This window comes from Falco biarmicus, chromosome 8, assembly GCF_023638135.1.
Source record: "Falco biarmicus isolate bFalBia1 chromosome 8, bFalBia1.pri, whole genome shotgun sequence".
In the NCBI taxonomy this organism is placed as follows: Eukaryota; Metazoa; Chordata; class Aves; order Falconiformes; family Falconidae; genus Falco; species Falco biarmicus.
Window position 1 is genome coordinate 39,571,347 of NC_079295.1, and position 26,588 is coordinate 39,597,934.

Sequence of the window (26,588 nt, forward strand, 5' to 3'; positions counted from 1 at the left end):
TGTTGTATCTTTTAGCATATTTCTATCCTCAGACCAAGCAATTGTTCATAAATAGCAGTTTGTTTCCTACAAACTCAGTAATTTCCAGTTCTTATTTTCCTCTGGAAAGGTATTTTCCCAACTTTTTTTTTCCTTCTCCCGGGCCTACACATGCTTCCTTGCTTACTCTGATATAATTTTACATACTGTTTCCAGTGGCTTTAGAATTCACTGCCCTGAAAGTACAGAGATCATATTGCTCCACCAAATGATCTGAGCTCCCAGTTCTTCTAATTTTGTACTGTTCATTCTTTCCCACTTTGGGATAATCTATTATGCTTGGATCCAGGCACGCACTAAAAGCTAATACTTCCATGAAGAATGTGCAATTTGTACTGTTTAGCTTGTGATGAGATTCCTGAAGTCTTTTATGATTCTATCTTGTTCCAAGGAGGCTTCTGCTCCCTACTTTTATATGTACTGAATTTAAAAAAAAAAAAAATAAAAAGGGAAAAAAAAGGAAAAAACCCCAAATTGATTGGGAAAAAAATTACACAATTACACACACACACAAATATCCAGCAGTTCAGCAGATAAAGCATTTTTCCAGGGAATTCTAGTGGGCTGAAGAAAACTGTTTTGAAGGGCATTGAACTATGTTTACTTTAAAGTGGCCAACAAGCATAAACTTAAACGTACAGATGAATGCAATATGAAACAACACAGTTCTGAGAAAAGCCCTTACAAGTTTGTGATTTTAATTTCTGTTGGTTTTTTTGGTTTGGTTATGTTTTTGGGTTTTTTTGTTTGGTTTTTTTAATTATCATTATTCTTTTGAGGAGAAATTAAGAGTGGTTGATTTTAGTGCAAACATATTGGCAAGCTTTCCTCAACCATTTCTATCTTCAGGCTCGGGCAATCCTGCTATAGCCACCTTTCTTAGAGTAAGAGCCAGTTAATAGTGTTGTGCAAGGTCCAAGTCAGAATTGGCTCTGAAGAGTATTCACTCTGGGGCCTCTGTGTCTGCTAGAAAGCCACATTCTGAGTTAGAAAAAATATCAAGAAGTGTCAACAGGAAACATCACGGAAGGGCATACAAGACAAACTAGAGAAAAGGAGACAACGGCAGGAAAAAAAAAAGGAAAAAAAAAAAAAGAAGACGAAGAAAAGCCTTGCAATGACACTGCACACAAAAGAGAGAATAAATGTATAGATAAAAAATTTGGAAGCAGAGACTGTAAGCTAGTTAGAAGAAGAAAAAGCCATAAAAAAGGCAGGCATTTGAACCAGTTGCCATCTTTGTCATAGTTACCTGATACCTGTTTCATTGATTAATCTGTTCCAGAGGAGTGTATCCATTTCTATGGAAAAAGGGGGATTTGTATTTTAAGCCTTGCCAGTAACAACAAGCAGGCACTCAGTGTGCACCAGAGTAACATTTACAATGCCTGGGCCAGATTCATGCCTTGTGTAATTTTATTGCTTTTACTGGAATTACACCAGAGATGAGTTTGGCCTTTTGCCTTTTTCTAGCATTGTATAATATATCTATTAGTGAACATGTACAAGGAAACAGGGCATTTTGTCTTCAGAATTTTCCATAAAATATTTTTTCAATAGGCTTAATAAATAAAATAAACCACTTAACCTATGAAATAAAAAAGAATCAGGCAACGTTTTCTAGATATTAAAATAATATTAATATACATTGTAAATCAAGTTGTTGACATTTGTACATGCTGAAACAAAAAGTCTAGAGAAATGTAAAGCCAGCTGACTGTCTCTGTTGCTTACTCCATGCCAATGAGAAAATGAAGGTCCTGACATACCCCCTGGTCAGAGTCCGCTTCAGGGAAGCTCACACATGAGGCTAAGCACCTCCTAGCCATGAAAAAGATAAAAGGATAGACACAAAAGTCCTGTCTTTTCCTCCTGAATAAACCGAGGACGTGAGGCACTGTGCCCTAGTAGGGTACACATGCCATCACAGACAAGGAGCTGGCAGTATGTTCATTGCAAACCCCGTTTCATCAGACGTTACAGTTCAGCCATTAATAGAACACTTTGAGCTAACACTTGACAAAATGAGTCTTGGCCTAGAGGAGATATTCACACACACACAGAGGAAAAAAAGGAAAAAAAAAGTTAAGTCCATGAAGTTCCTTTAGGGGGGAAAATACAAGTAGTTGTAGTTCCAGATCCTTTCAACATCCTTATTGCTTAAAAAATAAAGTTATGGATTTTAAATAAAATTATGAAAGCATAACTCCATGATGTAGAGTAATTGCTTTTCCTGTGGGGGAAAAAAATATTAAAATACTACAACTTTATCATTTTTTTTTTCAAAAATGTTTTACAGTCGTAAAAGAAAAAAACATTTTAAAAAAGTTTTGCTGTCTGTATGCAACACTATGGGGTCAGTTTAAAAAAAACTTGTCTCCTTTTTTTCTGCCTGCAATTCAAAAGAGCAAATAACTGCAGTTGTATTTTATTACTTCAATTATTTGCTGTAGCAGCTTGTGCTACATCAATGCTTTAACCATATAATACTGCAGTCTAATGGGTTTGATACCTAAGTGAGAGGAATTGTACCAACAGAAAGCTTCAGGAGCAAGGCAGAGGGCAAAGCAAGAGGGCAGTTTAAAAAGGAGGCTTTATGTTAAGGCTTTCACTTCTTTAAGAGAAGGTTTTTTAGCTCATTTTACTCCCCTGAATTTATGAAACCGATATCGTTAGCAGTCTAGTAACTGAATTGTCCCTAGATTGGCTACGGCATGATAAACCCCCAAGGAATTAACAAGTCTCTTAAAGATCTCCTGTTGTACACTCGCTGAGCAGATTGGTCTCTTATAATCAGGATCCTCACAGATCATGGATGTAATTATATAGCAAACCAACTTCTTTTTGTCTTCACACAGACAAACAATGCTCCCTGGTTTGGGAGGAATGACATATATGTAAATGAGAGCAAAACGTGGCCATTTTGTTTCATAACACAACAGAACCCTATCACTTGGGTCCTGAGCAGCTCCAGCCAGCCTGATCCAGGTCTCTCTTCAAGATTGCTTCATGCACCTTTATTTTTGGTGTCAGAGATGATGCATTTCAAATTCTCAGGAAACATATTGCTATTAAAAACTGCTTTCTCATGCTTATTCTACCTTATAACGGATACATGTTACTGCTTTCTCTAATTCCTGCTTTACTGATACCGGCCTCTGTCCACCAAAACAGATAGAGATTTTTCTTTAAGTATCTGAATAGATCTGTCTTGTGGTCAATGGTTGTTCCTTACTTGAGGAAATGCTTCGGTGTTCTGTTGGATCAGGGCCTTAAGCTTTATATATTTGGATCAGAAATTTAAATACCCAGATTTTCTCTCAGGATTTAAAAATAAAGAACAAGAACTTGTTCAGCTGCCCAGATTACGGGCCATTTACAGGTAGTAGGGAGGTTCTTAAGATCATCAAGGACCCCTCCAAACCGAGGTTAGGGTGATCGGTCTTCTCTGAGATGCCTTCACTCAGAAAATAAGAAAATCCTCAAAAGACAGAAAGAGGCTATTCTATGCCCCCCTGCCACCCATCTTCCCAGGAAAAATTTCCCCCAATATTTCAAACCATATGTTTAGATTTGTCAGTCCTGAACTGACATGGTGTTACGTGACATAACACACCAAAGTAGCTGCCACCAAATGGTGTTCCTGTGCCAGCAGCAACCACACAATGGTGTTGGAGGTACCACAACTTTTTGTTTTCTTAGAAATGAAATAATTTTGATGAGTGTATGGTATCAGTTAGCAAGTGTTGAGTTCTTTATGGTGATACTGCTCATGTTGACTTAAATGGAAAACGGATCAGCTCAGAAATCTTTAATAAGAAAAGTTTCTTGGTGTACTTGCAGTGATGCCCTGTGGAGCCACTAGAACTAAAAATCTGTCAGCATACTTGGTAAAAACTTTGTTGCATGGTTCTGTAACTCATATGATTGAGATTAAAGTGAACAAAATCTTGGCACATAGCTTGGCAGTTGAGAAGCATTCCTCTGTTTGTGTGTAGATGTGTGTGTGAGAGAGAGAGAGGCAGAGAGACAGAGAGAGGGGGAAATTTAGCAGCCACTCATTTGGTGTTAAATTATCAGGTGCTACATATTTTTAATAAACCTTAGCAGAAAGATAAGATTCATCTCTTCTAGTGAAAACTGCTTTCACTTAGCCTATAAACTTTGAACAAGCTGAGCATCTACTCTAACCACTGAAAACAAAATTATTCACATTTTCCAGCCCAGCAAAACTCTAAGCCAGACTTGTATCCAACAGGAAGGTGGAAGATGCTGGAAGGGTGCTCTTTGGGCACTTAGGTTTTCCTGCTCTACCACTAAAACAGAGATTGCAAAGTGCTTTATTTAGTGCCCTGATCTATGACCTGCAGGACTACCCTCACAGCAGTGGCTGCTCTCCAGTCATAAATAGCATCGACCCAGTGATGGAGCTTTTTGCACAGCAGCATTTCTACCATCACTGAGGAAAGACACATTGTTCTTTGATACTTTGCAAACAGTCATGATATATTGATGTTTGAAAAGCATCTGAATTTGCACACTAGAAATGGTTCACAATGGTTTCTTTTATTGCCTCTGTTTCACTTGCATTCCTGTATTTTGATATGTCATACATTAAAAACACAAAGAGCACAGCTTACAGCAAGAGTTTCTGTTAGAAACTTTGTAACTGTCTTAGATGTCTCTATAGTAAATGTCATTAATAATTACCGGAATTTTCACCAAAGAAGGAAATTAGATATGGAACACACTGTATGCCAACTTCGCCTTTCCAAGCCTTCAGAAATACCAGAGGGTCTGTGTGAACCCTAGTAAAAGAGATGAGATTGGATTTCTACCTTCCTTACATCATTCCATGTCACAGTCAGCATTAAGATACAATGATTCAAATCAAAATTCTTCCCGTAGCTTCAAATTCTAAAATAATTATCTTGCATGAAAATATCAAATGATACTCATATTTATGCATTTTCTTACTCTAAAATTCAGATAACAGATATCTAGTGCACTTTATTGCCAGCAGCTCGTTTTTTTCTTATCAGAAGTCAGTATTTTCCTGTATTTCTTGCATGTACTAGCTATGTTTCGGTTATATTATTTGTATTTCATTGTGATTTTTTTTTTTGCATATTTTAAAGTAGAAATCAATTTGTTCCATTTCAGACTATACATAAACAATCTCTTTTCAGGAGTTCCGGAGCAATTCATACACAAGTTTTAAGCTTTTTTGTATGTAGTATGCCATGGTATGTGTGTCAAACCATAAAATGAAAACTCTGGATTTGCTTCTGTCAAAGTAATGAAATATTTGCTAGTCTCTCAAGTTTTGGGACTTATCACTCTTTGTAACCCAGTTCAGGATTTTTATAGTTTCTGTAGATATCTTGACTAGACTTTTTGCTAAATGTTGCTTTGGTGATGGTTCAGATTTTGCCCAAATCAAATGGAGGCAGGAGAAAAAATATCTTTTAAGTTACCTGAACCTGTTTGGAGACAGTAAATGTAGCGGGAATGACAGGAAAAGTAATATATATAACTGCAGAGTCCTGCAGATAAGATGGCAAAAAAAAGTGGAAAGATATCCAAGTACAATAGGTTTGTGTCATATTAAAATTCATGTTTTGGTTGGGGTTTTTTTTCTCCCATAGTACTGCTTAATGTCACTGTTTCATAACACTAAATATGACTTCTGCAAAAACAAGAAATTTTTGCTCACTTATTAAACTAGAGGTTTACCACACCAAAGAAGATGTAAGAGAATCCACTTTATTGTGAATTTAAATTGTGTCTTTAAATGTGTGCAATGTACACTGGGAAAGATACGATTAAAGTTATCTGTGCGTATACATATATGCACACACCTTTGTATTATCACTTTTATATGTTAGACAGATATGCAATGCTAAGCATTCAGTAAGTCAGTGTTAGATAGCCACATGTACACTTGTCTTCCAGAGAGCCTCAGAGTTTTCCACACAGGCATGGACTGTAACACCCAAAGGTGGCTGATAGCGTGCCTTAGACTGCAGAATCTAAATTTTAAATGTTTTCTCCCACTTAAAGATAAAAAGCAAACACCAAGATAGATGCCTACGATACAATACGAATAAGCAAAGACCGTTACCCACTGCACGAGAGCCAGAACTCCATTTTTAGAGCAGGGCTCTGCACATTCCTTTTGTTAGAAATCCAGAACCGAGCTGGTTTAATTCCTAACTGTTAAAAAGCAGATCCAGCCTTCTGTGTTACGGCACAGGATGAGTGCTATCGAGCACCTCGCTGGTATTTCTTGACCAGCTGTGGAGCTGTAACAGTTAAACGTTGTGTTTGCATCGCTCCCCAGCCTGCCCACAGATGGGCACGTAGGACCACTCCTGAAGACCAGATGGATAACCTTGAGACATCGAGGCTTGAACAGAGCATAGCTTCAGGCTGTCAAGTGAGAGATGGATCCCTTACAGAGAACAGTATTGGGCCTAGCTGGACTCCTCAACTATCTCCAAAAAGCCAAGGAACGATGGAAGAAGCAGTCCTGTGTCTTTCAGCTTTCATCCTAAATATCCCTATTCCACCCAAAATATCCTATCCCACTCACTATCATTTAAACAAAAAAAATATTAAAAAAATCTCTTTGCCAAGCAAAGGCACCACAGCCCAGAAAATGCAAACTCCTTACCCATTTTGGCTGAAGATTACTTGTGCCCAAATGTACAGTTCTTCCTCTTCCAACCGTTAGAAGTCCAATAAGCAGCACTACTGGTCAGGATGGGGAGGTGACATTACTGAGGTCTATTTTAATCTCGCATTATTGTGAAAGATGGGAAAAGATTTGTCCCTACTGTGCACTAAATTCCCTTTAAAATCAGCATTGGGAGTGAGGGATATTTGGAGAATTGTATCTGTCCCTTAGCTTTTAACCACAGCTCCTACTGATGTCAGTGGACCTGACAAAGTCCTATAGCATCCTACGAGGACAGTGAGACCCCCTAACGTGCAGTTTCCCTTAGCGTTCTGATGTTGCTCAAAAAACACAGGCATGATTTTGGCGATGATGGATCCCCAGATGAAGCATGGTTTAACCAAAGTGGGAGGATTTAGCAAAACGCATAAATTTCTTGTATGCTACTGTCTGTAACAGGCAGATCTTCAGCCAGTTTAGTGAGCATAAGTTACAGCTGGCTTTTGCTGGAATAGTTTATGCTTTTGACCCTCCTCAGTTGTATAGCCAATAGGGAGTTGTCAGGCTACATGTGTTTTTAAACTTCTTTCAGCTAAACCAGAAATCCAAAAGCAAAATACAGCTCTCAGCAGTATCATGTGGAGCTGTGACACTCCCTGGAGGGCTCGGGGTCCATAAACCAATGAATGGATTACAATGAGGCATAAATGTAGTATTTTCATCCATGACAGATATAATCTTGAGCCTGTATTTTTCATGTTACTTAACTCTTTCAGAACATAATGTGTGACAGAAAATGTCTTATAATGTGCATTGCAGTAAATATCAGTCAAGTATGCTTTATTGCTGAGCTCTACATGTTTCCAGAAGTTAACAGGCACAGCTGGGATTAAGAAATGGCGATGTTGTATATATTCCTTGAACATATAAAATACCTTGGATCTCTTCTCCCCCACCCTCCACATCACATCCCCAGCTGTTCTGATCATGTCACACAGTGGATGAGTTTTTCCATCGTCAGCTTCTCCTAAAATGATAACCTTTATTCAGGCTCTCATCCTCCCCAAAATAAACTGCTTTATCTGCATTGTCATCACATTCAAGCTGCCATGGCTTATATTGTGTGGCACAGAATAATAGAAATTGTAACTGATGGAAGGTGGCAAATTGCCTGTTGGTAGCTGTACCTCACAGAAAATACTCAGTGCTGGTATTTAACACCTAGTGATTTTCCTGCAAATGGCTGACATCTCTCTACCTGAACCCCCCTTCTGTCAGCCACCACAGCATCACATGGCCACATGGCCAGACAGGTAAGAACTGGGAGCTGCATATCCCTGGAGACATGAAGCTGATTATATCCCGAATTGCTGATGAAGGACTATTCTGCGTTTGAAGATTCCTATTACTCCTCAAAGACCTTTTGGTCAAGCAGGAAAAAAAGTATACTTGATAAAGTATCAGAGAACCATAGAGAACCTATTTTATTCCAGATAAATTAAGCAATGGTCAGGATAGACCTATTAACCCATATGTGAAAAGCAGTAACTGCAGCAAATGAGAGCAAACAGGATTAGTGAAGGAGGTATTAAACCAGAAAAAAATGAGCAAACAAAAAAAAAAAAAAGAAATCAACATTCACAAAAGTAAATACTAATGCGTTACAGAGCAAGAATGGCTATTTCCAAACATTTGGTAATTTCAGATATTATACTGTGTTGCATAAAGCAAGACAATGTAATTTCCTTTGAAACTGCTATTCTATTTCAACCAGCCAGCCAACGTGTGTATTTGAGGTCTGCATTTGGTAGGGATTTTTCCCCTTTAGCATCAACCTTGTTGATTTAAAAAGTGAACAAAGATGAATCAGGTGGTAAATGTATTCATGTAATCATTTTCATTAATAAGCTGTTATAAATAATACAGGGAAGGTTTTAAGTGTATAATTCTCTGTAGCACAATTGAGATTTTTCCACATCTTCAGCAGTAAGTTAATTAGAATCACCTGCATTTTCTTGGGTGGACACCAAATGGATTGCAAACAAAAACAGATTAAAATAGCTGTAGCTCATGGCATACAGATGACAAGATTCACAAAGAGGACAATCAGGCAATGAAAACCTCCTCTTTTTCAAACATTTTTAAAGGAAATTCAGCTCTTGTGAGTCGCTGTAAAAAGACGTTTGTAAGTGTTTCGCTGAAAGACTAGAATGGCTTTGTTTCTGATCCCATGATGAGTGAAAGAAATGTTTAAGAAAGATCACTTTACAGAGAGATTCAGACTGAAATGTGATGACTGTGATTCAAGCCAAGCCAAAAATTACAGCTCAGAATTAAAGGGGATGGACGTGGCTTGGGAATCCATTTTCCCACATTCCTGAATCTCAATCATCCCAGCCAATGTTTAAAAGAAAATACAGTGGAAAGCAATGAGCTCACTTTGTTTAGTTGCAAGAAGTGGGACTGTCAGAATGGCAAAAGTATATATTGGAGGTAACGGCAAAATTACAGTGAACACGTTGCATGTTCGATGGTTTCATTCAAAACAAATAGCTTCAAAGCTGAGTTTTGTTTCTTGTTACAGGGAGCCTTCTGAGTAAGTCTTCTTGTTCCTGGGGCTTTTAAGCCATAAACTTCTTGAATGTCAAAGACAGTGCAGCACAATAGAGAAGAAGACGCAGGCATAGCAAGCTTGATTTGAGCATTAAGCAGCCCTCTATAGCAGTGAACTGTGTGCTAGTTTAAATTGCACTTGCTTTGTACTGTCTCTACCCTTATTTATTTGTATATAAATATCTAAGTGGAAATTCTACCATCAAGTGATATGAAACAGAATAAAGTATATCATCCATCATATTCACTTGTTTCTTATTCTCAGTATGTAATGCTCATATTCAGGGTTGTAATTGCTTCCATTAAACAGTTTCTACAGGGTCTTGAAAACAATAAGATCTTAGTCAAGCTTTTCTCCTTTCATTGCATCTTGAAGTTATTACTGCAAGAAAAAATGAGATTCTCTTTTTATGTAGGAATGCCCCTCATCTCCTTGATATTATTGCAGTCAAACATAGAATTATTTCTTGTTAGCTAATTTCCTAAAAAGATTCACGAAACCTCATGTCAGACACCTCCCATAGAGTCGTTGTCTAGCTTGTTAAGAACTAGTACAGTTTCTCCTCTCCTTTCTCCAGTGTCTCTGCCTTTTCTAAATTCTGATGCAGTGTTGGACTTCTGCTGATAACAGAATAAAGAACATCATGATCATGCTACCTTGAATTCGGGCTTGTGTGTCCCAGGTCCTGCAGCTGGGCAATGCTGGTTGTGAATCCAGCACCTGCAAATCATGTGAAACATACTGATGGAGAGGACATGTCTCCATCCCCTCATTAATACAAAGCAGCAAAGCATATATTTTATGTTTCCTTTTATTTACTTTGATATCAAGTTCAGTGGTCTGCTGGAGATCCTATTTGTAGCACATGAAGAGGTGCAATCTCTTCCTTGCTTCCACTTGATGCTCCTCTTTCTGTATGTAAGAGATCACATTAGTTGTCTTTGCTACAGCACTGAACTGAGAGATCACGTTCAGCTAACTATTTAAATTAATCCTGAAGTCCCTTGTAACCTACATCCAGGATGCTGGATGCTCTCTGTGTTTCTCTGTACAAAAACCTACTGTACTAGATGGTGACCATTTAAGGTAGCATTTCAGACCTTGTTTAACTTCACCTGTCCTTATCATCATTTAATATCTTCCTGATCTTTGTGTCATCTGCCTGCTTTGCCAACAGAGATTTTTTTTCTCTTTGTCTGCATCTCTGATAAAGGTATTAGATGGCACTGGACTAAGAGCTTTGCTTCTGAGAGCTCTGCCAGTTACGACCTTTGTTAACTGATATCTCTCCCATTACCTACCACATTTTGAGGTCTGTGATTGAGACAGTTTTTAATCCATGTAATATATGCCCTGTTAATTCCATAAAATGCAAGCACTTTAATCAAAATGTCATGTGGTACTAAGTCAAAGGCCTCATGGAAAGCCAAACATACTATTTCAATACCATTGCCTTTCTCAACCAGACCTGTCAAAAATCCAATCCTATCAAAAAATGCAACAGCTTTGCTAGACAAGGCCCTGATTTCCATGAAACAATGCTGGTTGGGATTAATTATATTTTGCTATGAATTATTTGTTCATGGAGTCCTGAATTAATTATTTAAGTAGACTGTCTGGGACTGAGGTCAGTCTAGCCAGTCTCCAAGCACATCCCTCTTCCTGCTTTCACAATATCAGAATAACTCTTCTGCCACTCTTTCCAGCCTTAGTCATTTCCAAGTATTTCTCTATATTTTATTTGCAGATGAGAGACACATGTATATCATGAACACCAGTAAGTGGAAACTGATTTTTTTACAACAGTGATTATCTCTTTGCCCTTCAGATTGACTTCCAATGTGATGCTCTCCTTGGTCTCCTAGGTTTGTTTATCCTTCTCTGTCTGGTAGAACTAAGATGACATTTGTATGGCTCCCACTTCCATGGTAGCTGAGTAGCTTCTCTGGACAAGGGGTGGGACCTGTTTTCATATCAGCTGTTAGCTGGGATGTTTTTTTGAACCTCGCGAATGTAAGCCTTTGATGGCAGGAGTACGAGAAGTGGGGAGTTCTGACAATCAAAGCAGCAGTTTTGTTCTAGCCAAGTAGAGCAAATCCCACTGTCAGCCGCCGGCCCCACTCTGGGAGCTTCAGGCCATGCCTAACCCCAGCCAGCATCGCATCAGAAAGCAAGACAGAGGTGTCAGCAACGCTGAAAACCACGCTGAGTGCAGATGATCCTATGTCCAAAAGGAGATGGTGCTTGTTTCAACCCAAGCTGATCAAGCTGTGCACCAAGTTTGCTGGTTCAAGTGTCTGCAGCTCTCACCACCTCTGCCCTGCACATTTTACATCCATATGTCCCTTGGTTGCTGTTACAGCCTCCATGTTCATTTTCTTTCTATGGTGTAACTCAAATTTGTTTTCTTGGTATCATTTTCACCTCTATCAGAGAATTTTATTTTTTTTTTTGGCTCTCGCATTCACCTGAAACTCTGGGTATTTTTTGTAACTTTATCCAGATACAGCGCTTTTAATGCCAAATTTTAAAATGTCGGGTTTATTCTTTATTATTCATGATTTTCCTTCTACTAGCATACAAATATTGATCCTTTTGTGAAACTTTGTTTTCATTGCCCATTATTTTGTGGTGTTTTTCTCATCAGACACATCAACTTGGCATTGCTGTATCGCTGCGTTCATGCATTTCTGCTTCTTTAAATGACTTCATGCCTCACTTTTGTGCCCTTAGTAAACTTAAAAAAAAGTTGTTTATAAATCAGATATTTATGGTAAAATGCATATGAAAACAGGAGGAAAGAATTATAGTTTTAGGGAGAACATACCCTGATAATGACCTCTTAAATATTTGTAAAGATAGCCCTGGGCATCTGAGCCCACAAAATAGTTTATAATACAACAGCTTGATTACATAATGATACTTTAGTTTTAAAACGTATGATCTTTCTGTTTATGGGAAGGCATAATAGGCTCCTTTGAAATACAATAGTTTTGCCCTGAACATAACTGATTTTAAATGAAAGGACTAACTAAAGAATGCCTTTCTTCAAGTTTGCGCTTCACTTTGTTGTTGAATCCAGCAGGATGGTTTCTTTTACAAAACTCCTACCAGGGCTGGGGACCACACCTATTTCAGGATACATTAATTGTGAAACTTTCAGGAGTTTCTGTGCGGAAGTTACCTAGTACCATTTAAAATGGTATGTTCCAAATCCTAAATCTTGTTAAAAAGCAAGAGAGAGAAAATTTCTGTATACCACTCCCACCCACCCCACACATACAGAATTTCCTTTCATATTCAGTTTGAAGATATTGTCAAATATAGAGTAACCTCAGGCAGGACACAATGTGATTTGGGAGAGGGATTTGTTCTATGCAGCAGAAAAGAATTAATGAGAACATTTCCTTCAAGGCAGCTCATAAAGCATCAGGACTACCTCAACCAATATCAAAGTCTAATATTTCAAAATGTATGTTTGGATAAATATATCACCTAAGGTCTAATTTTTTCCTGTGGATTAATGTTTCTCTGAAATACCTGATTCCAGCTCAGACTGTTACTGGAGCTGACACTGACCTGCATCCATGGTTATTTCCATTCTGGCTAGAAGCAGGAGTGCAAGGAATGTTCTTAAATAAGTGTTCTAACATCTTCTGTGCAGTTATACGAACTGAATGTAATGTTCATTATTGTCCATGAACTTCAACCAAGCCTGAGTTCAGTTGCCTTTTAACTTTGTCATCAGGAGTACCTGTATATTTTTTTAAACTAAAAGAGTTAGAATTTGCCTATAATTTGGCAGCTAAGTGATATTTTCTTGAGTAAGTCCCTTTCCTACATTCCTTATGCCATTAAAAAATTTGGGATGGAGATACTGAAGTTATTTACCATGCTTTTGGCTATCACTTCTAATTGTGGGTCCATCCAGTGCTCAAGTTCCTCTTTAAAACAAACAGAAACAGAGTCAGGGGTTGGGATATAAAGCAGATAAAATACTTGTTGTCCTCTAGGGCAAAATGCAGTGATTATTCCCTGATAAAACCCACTCCAAAACACAAGAAGGTCACCCTATAGTGAACAAAAGTTGGACTTCATTGCAGTGGATATTTTTTCTGAAACCTTCTTTACCGCTATACTTAAACACCAGCACCAGATAGGAAATTCTGCAAGAATTTTGTTTCATCTTGTTCCCGAAGTATTTATAGCCTGCCGTGAAGAAACATTGACAGCAGTGCAGTGATGTTTTTATTCTTGATAGAGGTGCCCTTAAAAGTGAATTTGCTTTGAAAATTGTTCATAGAATCAGGATATTAAAACTATAAAGACATATTTCTCTTTCTCTTTCTCTGTCTTTCTCTTTAGCGCCTAATTGGATTTCCAAAATAAGTTGTTAACCATCCAGCTAAGATAATGTGGTCATGAAAAGGATGTCCAAATCCACCAATTTGCATTGGTTTGGTTTGGCTTAACTTTCAAAGTTCTTGGAGCAGAAAGTTGATGGCACGTGAACACTATAATTGGCTTGATATTCTTGGATTTTTTATTTTTATTTTTTTCTTTCTGCCATATTGTATAGTGTCCAAATTAAATGCTAATCAGACCTCGTTTCTGGACCAAAGTAAATTTATAACAATAATAATGCACTTGTATACTCCAGATCATTTTGCAAGATGTAATATCCACCAATTTACAACACAGCTTTTCATTCTCACTTGATTTGGATAATTTATACATGTTCCAAATTGATGCTATTAATGTGAGACACAGCTATTTCACCCAAAGTGACATATATTCCTTTCACTTCCACATATCCAAAAAGGTTAAGAATTTAATTGAGTTAGATCCAAAAAAAAAGTTGACATTCTGTTTTGGGGCTTGCTTCTTTTATTTTTCCTCTTTACTTTCTAGTTTAGACTTCAATTTACATGATGCAGTTCTTAATCCCTTACCACAAAAGTCCTGCATTTCTATGCTGGGATTCACTCTTGCTTTCTCACTCTCCCCTTACTAAACCAGAATGAGACTCTTCAGATTTAGGATAGAATTGCATTACTTAAACATTTTAGTAATTTTCCTTTGCTCATATGTTATATATCCAGTAGATGGATAACTTCCAAGTGTTCTTGATTACCAAATCCTTTTTGATTTCTCTTAAACAAACTTTTTCTTTATCCCTCTGTAACCAAAGGGGATCTTCCTGAAATGTATCATCACTCTCAGTATTATGTTGCAGGACACCCACAGGTGCAGGGTAGAAAATTGTCTAATGAGAGACATAGATAACCAGTGTATAATATGGAATTATTATTAATTTTTAAATAGGTTATTTAATGTAAACCAAATCAGGAGGTACCTAGCAGGACAGACATAAAATAAGAACTGTATTTTGTAGAGAGAGAAAACAGACTCGCAAACAAACAAAAGACTTGCCTTCACATCAGTTTGCATCAAACGGAAAAGTAAATCTTTTAAAATGTTTCAAGATCAGTGAGGAATCCTTCCAAGCAATTGAGTCCACTGGCTGTGGCACTCATCTGCCAAGGCATGATGCTTTGAAATAAGGACTTGAACCTCAGTTCCTTCCTATTTAAGTCTTATTACAACTGGACTCTGGCCTTTTGGACTTGTTTTCACTCTTTCCTATAGTTTCAGTTTTTCCTTTTCCCCACCCTGAATCAGAAAAAAACCAAAAACAATTCCTCTAGATACACTGTCAAGAAACATGGAAAAATTTTGGTTTTGACAAATTAGCGTTTTCTGAGAAAGGCTTTCTCTGAAATTGCTTGCCAGAAGCTAATTAAAACTTGTGTTCCAAGTGATGAGTAGCCTTAAAAAAACCTGGTTTATGTAGATTCTCTTAGCTTCTTATGTACTTGCAAGTTTTATTAGTGAAATGACAATGTACAGTTTAGTGTTTTCAGTTTTTAAGCACGCAGGTTGGGTCAGTGTTGCACAACAGCTAGTTCTCCCAGGAAAGGGGAGCCGTTCCCATGTGCTTTGAAATGCTACAGCTATGCAACTGGGGCTGGAAGTGCTATTTTAAACAGCCATATCAGCAGAGCTTGCTGTAGGAGATAATCTGTCACAAAAGGGAGTATGACATCTAGTTTCACCTAGAAGATAAACCTTGAGTAGATATGCAGGGAGAAACAAGACTGTCAGGTTGTCCTTGAAAAGAATGGCCTATATTAATGAAGAAATGTTCTCCAGGGCATATGCTATTTGGGATATTTAATTCCAGCTTCAAACTTGTCTGATCTGCTGTGAAGAATATAGTAGAGAAACGGTAGTTGTGTGTAGTCTCACGCACGTCGTGTCAGAGCGGGCATCTCAGCGCTTTATTTCAGAAAGGTCACAGCCTCGGAAATCCACGTCTGAAAAACCCAGGCCCCAGCCTGGGAAGTTTTCCTGGCACTATTAACAGCAGCACCTCACATTTAAGCAGGGCCAGCACAGCACCACACGTAGCCCCAGCAGCCCTCTTCTACTGGCACAGGAGCTAATTCACTGCTCCTTCCCTGCTGCACCCGCCCACCCTTGCAGAACTGTCTTCTGCTGACAGAATTACAAGATAATTATAGTTAGGTGTTTTGTATTCACTTAAGTTAATCTACCACTTTCATTTTTCATTGTCATTTTAATCAGGCAGGAGGCACTTCGGTTGTTTTCAGGTGGATTATTTTTCAGTCGTTGACTACACCGCTCTTCTTCATACTTGTTAGGGTGCTTCTGGCTTCCTGACAGACGTACAAAGAAAAATACTTATATGATCTAAAATGAAATATGTGTTTCTCTTTTCAGGTCTAGATGTTGATGGAATATACAGAGTTAGCGGCAATCTGGCAACAATACAGAAGTTACGATTTGTTGTCAATCAGGGTAAGTGATTCCTCCACCCTGGTAATGTTTTGTTTAGTACTTAACTGTCTCAGATGACAGTATTTCAGAATCTGCTATACATTAGTGGCATAGAATGATGAGCCATGTTTTGGAAAAGAGAGGAAAGGGAAGGTAGAAAGATATTGCACAGAGGGAAATGTCAGCTAGGAGAGAGAAAAAAAAATCGGAGTAAGCAGCGGAAAATAGTAGTTTAACAGGAGATGAGAAACAAACAACAACAAAAAAAAAAGAGGAAAAAAAGGAGGAAATAGATTAAAGAAATAAGGTGGCAAAAAACAAAGCATATGTAGAAACCAAAGAATCAAAGTGAGGGGGGGGGAAAAGATTCAAAGGAAAAATAGCAGATTGTTTGGATGTTGAAAGTTAAACAAAACCAAAAGTAGAACAGTGATCCAAAGGAAACCAGCAAAAGAGAAAAAGATGCCGAAAAGAACTGAGAAGGAAATGCTAAGAGTAGAGTACTGGCTCTGTCAAAGTCAGGGGAAGATTTACCACCGATTTTCAAAGGGAAAGATCTGACCCCAGGAAATGAGAAGAGGAAAGATAAATAGTTTGGGGACCTGAGAACCAGGATTAGGACCAACCTGTACATATTTACTGAACATATTACCACAGATTCCACATATAATGAGCGTATTTCCACAAACAAAAAAAGAACATTTTTTACAGATGTGGCCTAAATGAATCTAACTTGGTCAATAGATACTGTTACAGGTGTGGAAGCTGATATTGCTAGCTAATTAGGGTAGATAACAAATGCATTCACTTCCCCAAACAGTTTAGTACTCTTGGCAAAGACTAAATATCCTCACATTTCATAGCTTAGAGCAAATATTATCGATGATAGTGAACCTGCTGATATTACTTAATGAGAAAAAAAAAATTAAGCCTCTCAGAAATTAGGAAAAATTCCAAATCTTAAATTGCATTGATTACTTTATATACTTTTGAATTAATCAAGTGTAAATGTGAAGCTGCTGCAACATGTTCTCCTACTTTTTATTAACTCTTTTAAAATTACCTGGAGAACATTACCAGAACCATTAAATATTGTGTATTGCTGGTGGTTTCTTGGAGATGACAGCTGTTGGAGAGAAAGTTCTTCTGTTAATTTTGTACTATACCTAAACTAAGATTTTGACTTCAACATTCTTATGAAATTGAGATATGTAAAAATATTCCCACCTTCAAGACTGCATTTATATCTCTAGGGAAGTTTTCAGGGGAACCCTAGAGGTTTGCCACCTCCTCAGCTGCTCCAGATCAGTCTTCTCTTCAGCTGAAACTGGAGGATGAACTCTGGTTTATCGGGAGTCACGGGTTTGACTCATTACTTTGGTTCCCTTAGATTTATAGCTGTTGGGTATTTGTGTGTCGATAATGTAGTCTGCCTTGGCTCTCGAATGACTGTATGCTGTATTTTGTTTGGAGACAGAGAGGCAAACCCAGGATTTTCTATCTCTCTTCACTGACTGGGATCTTTGCTCAGGAAAACATGTGCCATAAAAATAATGGTTCTGTCTATCATGTCTCATGGCATCCAAAGGTTAACGTATTTGAGGTTAGCATTACTGCTCAAGTTTTCACCTAAAACAGATGGGCTTATACTGTAAAGCTAGACAGAAGTCTAGGCTGGCTTTTCACAGCACAGAGGTACCAGGCGCCTTTTCTGCTGGTTTACACTACTGTGAAAAATGAATATATAAAGATGAAGTTAATAGTACATTAAAGCCACTCTGACACTGGCTACTTAGGGCACGTGCAAGAAATCCGCCTATTGAGTAACAGAAGAAAAATCAAAGAAAACTAGTGCCCATGAAGAACTATGTTATCATCTTATCAGTTGTGATTATTACTGTTTCTTATGTTAGTCTTTATTGATACAACTAGGGCACTCATGCATTTTGTATCGTAACGAAAGATATTTTCAATGGGAAGTGGTATTATCCATCCGAGCCCCCCTTAGACGTCCTTTAAAACCCCAGCTACAAAAATGTCTTGCCAGGTCTGTACTTTGGCCATTCCTCGGGTAACTGCATGCAGAAATGCCGCAGTTCATCTCCTGGAAACGCTAATGCCGCTTTGCTGTCCTCAGGGGCGACGCCACCCCCATAGGAGGGGAAACAGGAGAGCCCAGCATTTCAGTCCCCAAAGAAAGATCCAGAAATTCTTTGTCAGAACATTCAAGAAGTAACACAGGCACAAAGAAGGGCTTTGCAGTAGCAGGCCACTGTTTCAATTGTTAAACAACATCTTTTCTCTGTGCCAGGGAGGAACTGGCAAGCGGGAAGGCGCCTGCTGAATTACCTGTGGAAAACGCGGTGGGGAGAGGGGTGCAGGACTGGTTTAGTGTGTGCGTGGGAGGGCAATAGCGGCCTCCACCTGATGTCCCCAGGAGCCTGGTGTCCCCTGTCGATTAGACGCTGAGGACAGCAGCAGACTGTTTCATGAAGTCACTAAAGTTACTAGGAACACGAGGACCTTCCCCCAGCATGCTTATTTACCCGTTCCGGGAAGCTCTGCAGTGGGGTGGATGTTTAATAACCCACTTTTCACCCATCACTTTCACTCAGTAATTATTGTGACCTCCTCAGCTCAATCCCTGTACCTTCATTTTTTTGTAGCTCACAGTGGGAAAGCAGTATTTATATATATGATTTTCCCATAAAGATTTTTTTTTTTAGTTAGTTAAAGTTGAATTTAATTATACATGCAAACAAATGTTCTGAAAAAGCCTATTTACATTGTAGAGATTGACTGTGCAATCAGTTCTCATACAGGCCAAATACTTAATGGGCTCTTTCTTCCCTCTCGCTTTGCTATTGTGTTACACCTACATTTATAGGCTATAAATAATATGTATCACATTGAAAATTAAAGATCATAGAAGACTCTTGAGGCTGGCTGCCATATCAATGTATTTTTTATTAGAATAATCATTAATTAGAATATAGCAAAGCTTTATTTGGCTCCTTTTCCTATACTGTTAATGTCATATGTGGCATCAAAAATGAAATGAGAGAACTGGTGAATATGAGGGGAAAACAAACTAACAGTTGACAGCTTTATTATTAAAGAAGAAATAAGAACAGTAAAAATCTAAAAAATCAAGGAAGACTTGACATTCTATATTTTAGGGAATGAGGATGGGTTTAAAATAATAAAAATAACCAAAAAATGCCCTGTATCTTTTAAATTCTCTGAAGATACTTTGTGTTTCACTCTCATTTTTAGAGGTACAAGCTCCTGAAGAGGGCTTTGACCTTGCCAACACGAGCATCAGCAGAACAAGCTACCTTATTTACTTTATCCCTTTCACAGAGTTTTCTTTTTCTATGAAAGTCTATTGATATCACACCTTTTTTGTTTCTGGGCAACAGGATTATTTTTTCTCTATGATTTATTTTCCCATTAAGAGCTGAAAAGATCAGTTGATCATAAGAGGACGAGGCTATAACATCTCTCAGCACTTTCAAAACTCTAAGTCATCATTTTTCAAATCACTGAATCAAGGAGTAGAAGCTGTTTGGACCAAACTGACACCAGGAAAATCATACTTTTCTTAGTCTACAAGCACTGAAGGAATTTTGGTTTTAGAAACTAAGCCACCAGTCCTTCAATATTTCTGGCTCAGAACCTATAGTAAAGGTTTCTATAATAGCCAGAGACATTAGACAGTGATGTCAATTCCTCTTACACTTTCCGTATTATTAGTTAGGTCTAATATAGTTATAGAAGAAGAAGAAGAAGAAGAAGAATATAGTTGCAGTCTTAAAAAAATTAAATGCAATTGACATTTGGCAATTTTTTAGGGATTTCATGAAAAAAGGGGAGGACTTTTGCTGATTTAAAGCAAGATACAGTAAGTTAAAGCCTTTACACATATTTATAAGGATATCTTTTTAAATCATACCTGTAGGAAAAGGGCTAAGGTACTATAAAGGGGTCTGTTAAGCCATGTAAAGTGTGCTAGCAGCTCCAGGTTATGAGGATGCTACTGAAAAGACCAACAGTTTTGGTCTTGGGGTGGGGCTGACATGTTCCTGTGGGCGGGGCTGGGAGACCCCCAGGTGAGGCTGCTCAGAGCTGTTAAGGCATCATTATATGAAAGTGAGGACAGGGTGGATGCTTTCCAAAAGCAAGCTTCTGACCTGACACTAACAGTGAGGCAAAAAATGCCAGAGAAAACAAGGAAACAAGGAAAGGGAAGACCCTTCATCGGTAAAGGCGTTTGTTTTTAAGTAAGAGTGTGAATCTGTGGTGTGCTCCCTGTTCTGGCTGGACCTGTCGTGTTTATCCACACCATGACATAACGGGGTAAGGACCTTCTCTATGCTAAACTGGACAGGTTCCCTGTCCTGCTGGCCAGTGCCTGTCCCAGCCATCCTCCACTGCCCTCTGTGATTGAAGCCCACAGATACCTGGGTGGGGAGGTAGAGGCTTGCTTTGTGCCTCTTGTGCTAATCTGCTGGGTAGCTGGAAAGGCATTCAATTTCTATGACTGTCAAACAAGCAATTTTCATGAGTACTAAATTAACTGAAAAAAAATGGAGCTATAAAGGGTTCATAACGCATTGCTGAAACACTAGGATTCTATCCTAATGCATATATGTTCAGGGAAACTAACCATAGAAATACAAATTTCAATACTTATTGGTTCATTCAGTAAGTGCTGGTTCATACATAATACAAGAGAGTTCCTAATTGTCTTTATATCCAGTGCTTTGTTTGCAAAATGCTTGGTATTTGCTGTACAGATGACCTTTGCATCCTGTTATTTCATTTGGAATACCTTGTGCATTAACTGTGAAACACCACGTGCTGTCCAAAGGTCAATTACTATGTTTTTATGGCTTGGTTACTATACTTATGTACCGGAGTGGGGGGGGGGGGGGGGGGGATATATATTTTACAGAGGCTAAATATTACATGATTGCAGAGAGGTGCGTTTCTTATGGAACATGCAGAAGGACAGCCAAAGATATCCAAATTGGTAACTACATTGGGGAAAAAGGTAAATTCAATTTCACCCTGATGTTACCTCGAATTAACAAAAGCCATTTTTGCAAAAAGAATTAAAATATTACTGTTGTTTCTTCTATAAGAATATACTGGAATATAATTCAGTTTAGAAAAATTAAAAATAAAATTTAAACCACAAATGCGTGAACCAATTGCGAATATGTATTAACTAAATAATTTAATAATAAAGAAAATGCCTACTTGATTAATTGTTACAGAGTAAAAATTACAATAAAACTGTCTTGATCAGTGCTTTGCAGAAGCACCATTACTGTCTGTGCAGTTGTTTAACAAGGATTTAATTGGAAAGATAAGTGAATGCACATTTAAAAGTATTGTTAATTTGCTTTATAATCACCCCATCCTTCACAGTATTGACAGCACCAGGCACAAACCCCTTTCTCTTTTACAAGTATTATTTTCCATATGTGCACAATAAATTCTGAAGCAGTAATTGGAAATTTTATGGATTTCAACATACCTAGTGTTTTGAGTTTATAGGTGCCATATCCTTTCTCTAAAGGTAGCTCATAGGTGGCATTTTAAGTAAAATCATTGCCTTTTTATTACCCGTGGGTTGTTTTGGAGGTTGTGGTGTGGTAGTTTGTTGGTTATTTTGGGTTTTTTTTCGGTTTGGGTTTTGTTTTTCTTTCCTAAGGAATATCTGATTCCTATTTACTTTTCCTTTCCATTTGAGAGATCAACAATATCCTCATTGCAACATTATTTTTGATTTAATAAACAGCCGTCAAAAACCAGTAATCTTCAATATGTTTATATTCCATCTGTACTTATATTTATTGTTCTAAAATGGCTTGGATTAATCTAATTGACAAGTAAGAGCCCAGACCATATGAACAGCTAAGGATGATACCTTTAACCAGCAGGATTCTTCAACTATACTGACATGTTCTTTGTCAATGAACTATAAGAAAAGAGGAACAAATCTTGGGATTCTTTTTTTCTTTCCTTTTTTTTTTTTTTTTTTAAATATTACTGATTATATGAGCTTGCTGGGACCATATGTCTAAGCCTCGGCTATCAGGAACCAGAGTGGTTCCCGGCTGGCTCTGCCTTGGCGGGCAGAGCCTGTGGAGCTGACACAAGACTGAAGCTGCCTTTGAAACGGAGCTGCCGGGTCAACACAAATGGGCTGTGAGTGGTTTTGAAGCAAGCATTTAGAAAGGAAGAAAGAGGAGGGAGGGGGGAAAAAAGGGAGGAGGGAACTGGAGGGGGGGAGAAAGGGGAAAGAAAAAAAAAATCTCCTTTTCACAGCTTTATTTCTTTAAAATAATAGAGGGGGAACCCAACCAACCAATGACAAATGAACAGAACTTCCTATTCAAAAACAGCCGAGTCTTCCCATTGACCCAACATATCCATTTCAAAGGCAGCCAGCAGCTCTGGTCCGGCTGCTAACAAAGGCTCCATGAGCAGAGGAGAGCAGGTCCTCTGTCAGCTGCCAGCTTCCAGGGAGCAGTTACAAACACGAAGGTCCAACAGGATCGTCATGGGCTTTATTTTAAAATTGCAGGAAAGATCACTGGAAATAGAGGGGGGAACAAAAAAAGAAGGATCAGTTGTCTCTTTCAGTCACTTTCCTTTTTGTCTGAGAGTCCTTAATTTCTTGTGCATATGCATTAGTGAGATTTCCCGTTGTATCCTGCCATCTCATACAATTGTAGACATTTTTAGGAGGTTATTGTCTTTTTCAGGCATATGTGAGTATGCATGAACATGTCTTGGTTGAGGTCTAACCTTAGAGCCACCCTCTGGTCTTGGTGATGTTCTCCATATGATCAAGTGTGCCCTAAACAGCAACGCCTTCCTCACTTCTGCCAGCAGTTACTCATGTAACCGGTCACACTGAGAAACCAGTAAGAGTGGTCCAAAGTTCATGTTGGAAATATCAGGCTCAAACTGGGTCACTTGCTAGCTGAGAACCAAAATGTCTTGAAAGACTTGAGTCAAAAATAGGGGTTTTTTCTTTCTTTTTCACACTTCCCAGGCAAGCACAGAAAAGAAAATGGACTGAAGCAATTCTCAGAAATAATTATAAAACAGCTTGTTTCTGGGTTAAGACCTGCATATGCCGAGCTGTAGCCAAGATTTTTTTTTAATTTTTTTCCAAGCTTTAAAACTCTAACAACAGAATACTTTAATTGAACCCACAGTAGTTGGTGAATCAATTAATATGGGCATGCTATTGAATGTTGGTTCTTCCTTTTTCTTTCTGTGTCTGAATGTCTATTTTAAGATACAGAGCTTTTATTTTAATTATTATTCAAAAGAAGGTGTGGTTTCCATATATGACCCTTGTCTTTCCAGGGGGATGGGTGGGAATTATAGTGCCCCAAGCAGTGATCTGGAGATATAAGTCAGGTCATGAAACCGGATGGAAATGCTAATTTTTGCAACCCATGTTTTGAATTATTTTATAAATAATGTGCATCATATACAAAAGAAGGGATGATAGAGCTAGAATATTCATGTTTTTCCAATACAATTTTTTCAGTGCAAAAGGAAAAAAAAAAGATAATTGGAATTATAAGTCTTAGTTTCCCAGTCTAGCTCTAGATGCTGTACAATTTCCCTTACCAATGGTATTGTCATGTTTTTCTTTTCAACAGTGTGATGAATCAGTTGGTAGAACAGGGAAGAAGAGGCAGTAAACTAGGTTTGTGTGGTCAGCCACAAACATACCGTGGATTTTATGGCACGTATTGTATGATCAAGCATTTAAGACATGCCTTTTATTTCTTTTCTAACCACAGTGCTATTTGCATTACAATAGCTTTTTGCTTAGTAACACTTCAAGAAGTTGAAGAGCTGCTTGATAACCCCTCAAGGAGTGTTATTTAGGTGCTGAGAAGGGCTGAAGCTTTGCACGCTGTAGCAAGGGATTGCCTTTTTTTGGGGATGCTCATTGTTGTCATGGGTGACTCTTTGTTTGGGTTGGTTGTTCTGACTGTAACGCTGCAGGAAATACCATTTCACAGATCTTCAAAATAACAAGGAAAGGAAATAATCTATCAAGTCATTTGCTAAAAGTACTAACAGGAAAACTTTCTAACTATGATTTTTTTCTATGATGATGGAGTATGGTTGGACCCTATGATCTTAAGGGTCTTTTCCCACCTAAACGATTCTGACTCTAAGCTAGGGGTTGCCAGCCTTATGTATAGACTGAACCGAATGTCAAAGGATTTTGCATGAGATTATCTAGTTGCTACAACGAGATGGATACCCCGAAGTACTAAGCTGCATAGTTCCTACTTAGTCAGGCTTAATGTCTCAGAAGATCATAGTGTGGCCTAATATTTGGGTTGGTTTTCTCCCCTGTGGTCAGTATCTGTAGTTCTGTGGTTTGTATGTAGTACTAGCTGACAAATGCAAGCTTGCAGTAGAGTCTGCAACAAAAAGAGTGATGTTATATGCGGATGTATTTTACATAATACTGTGCAGGGTGGCACGGGATGAGAAGTTACCACACCATGGAACTGGGTTATACCATGGTATTTGTGGTCTTCTGTATGTTGGGAACTGGGGAAACCATAAATGTCGTGGTAGATAAAACTGTTGTGAGAGGCGAGTGATTTTGGTTGGGGGAGAGGTTGGTAATGCATGTCACTGTTGAACTCCAGTGGTTATTTCAGTGGGAGGTGAGAGTGCTGGGGGCCAGACTGGGAAATCTTCAAACAAAATAATTCTAGGAGGAAAAAAAATAAAAGGGGGTGGGTGGGGGTGGGGGGAAATCTAAAGTATATCTTCTGTGATATTTGGAAACTTGATTTCATGAGGAAACCTATGCTCTTTTAGCACTGTCTCATTTATCAATACACTCTTTCTTAGAAATCTATTCCTGATGAAAAGAAATTGGTATTATTAAGAAATGTTGAAGTCACCCATACCATAGTTTTTTATGGATTTAGAGATTAATATTCTTGTCTTCTTTTTGTCTCTCTCTTTGGGTTTTTTTTGGTTTGTTTTTTTTTTTAATATTGTGTAAAAAAAAAAAAAACCAAACTGATTTTTTTTCAGGAGCAAATTATCACTGGCATGGAAAGCAGATTCCCTTAATACATTCTTTGGACATTTTGGTCTTGATTCAGTTACCAAATCATTAGTATTTACTGCCACTTGAGAGGATGCTGAGTATCAGTGACCCTCACAAGGCTGGTGGGTCTAGCAAAGGGTGTACAGGAGAGTTGTGCCCTTGGAAAATGAGTCCTAGAAGCCAGGTGAGATAACTTAGAGCATTTAAAAAGCATTAGTTGTCTATATTTAGGATAATTAATAATTTTTCTTGACTGCACCTCACTAGCTTTTTCCCTTTAAAATAACCCAACAAAACATTATATGTATGTGTATTAAAATATTGCATAATATTTACTGGGAAAAACAATTCTTACAAAAAAACAACACCCAAGCTTTAAGAAATCCTGATATAGAAAACTGTTGTATCCCACTGTCCTGAACAAACCCGTACTAGCTACATAAATATAAAGAGACATTCCTTTCTCCTTCTCATCCAAGTCTTAATTTGCACTTTAGATTTAGTATTGTAGGGATTATTAAACATATTAATTTAAACACTTAGAGAGGTAGTCACACTGTATTTTAATTTCAAAGTTACGCATGGTACCAGAGTCTTAAAAGTGAGAACATAGCATCGCTCTCACTTGAGTTTTCAGCTCTCATCTGAATGTTAACACTATTCAGTCTGTACCGTGCCTGTTGTCAGTAAAAGTAACAGGGATTGTTCAGATCTCTTGAGATCAAAGGTCCTGTTTCCCAAATCTACTGTAATATTCTGAGCCTAATCAAAACTCTTTGTGTGGACCTAATACCTCAGGGTGACTTCTGAGAATGATGCCTTTAGAAATCAGCCTGTGAGTCCGTGGTTCTAATTTCAACGCATTGTCTCTTCTTCATATAATTAATATTATTATGTATACAACGTAACTATGGAAAAAAATTGAAATAATCAGAATGTGGAGAATTGAACATAACAGAATAAGTATTTTATAATAATTTTGCCCTTCTGCTTCATAAGCAATGTCCAAGATACAGCCAAATCTGCTAGTTTGTGATGTTTTTCTGTGGCCCTGTTCTACAGTATTCCCCACTGTCTGCCCCCCCCTCCCCCCTTTACCAGCTGACATAACACAGGAAACTTGGCTCATCCATGAGGTGCACCCTAGGCTGGCATTAGGACACATATGGGCAGAAGATATTTTGGGGTGGCAGTAGCCTGGAGTTAGGTTATGCCAAAATCCTGATAAAACCCTGAGCAGATGCTAAGCACAGCATTCCTTACCCCTTGCAATC

General features: G+C 38.1%; 1 protein-coding gene across 4 annotated transcripts in view; it reads left to right on the forward strand.

The window, feature by feature from the left end:
* The window catches only part of ARHGAP15 (Rho GTPase activating protein 15), a 333,020-nt gene that overhangs the window by 208,807 nt on the left and 97,625 nt on the right, over positions 1 to 26,588 (forward strand). For all 4 annotated transcript variants that reach the window (XM_056350341.1, XM_056350342.1, XM_056350339.1 and 1 more), the window contains one exon: positions 16,137 to 16,214. In XM_056350341.1, coding sequence (XP_056206316.1) covers positions 16,137 to 16,214 — 78 coding nt within the window. The remainder of the gene's footprint in view (positions 1 to 16,136; positions 16,215 to 26,588) is intronic.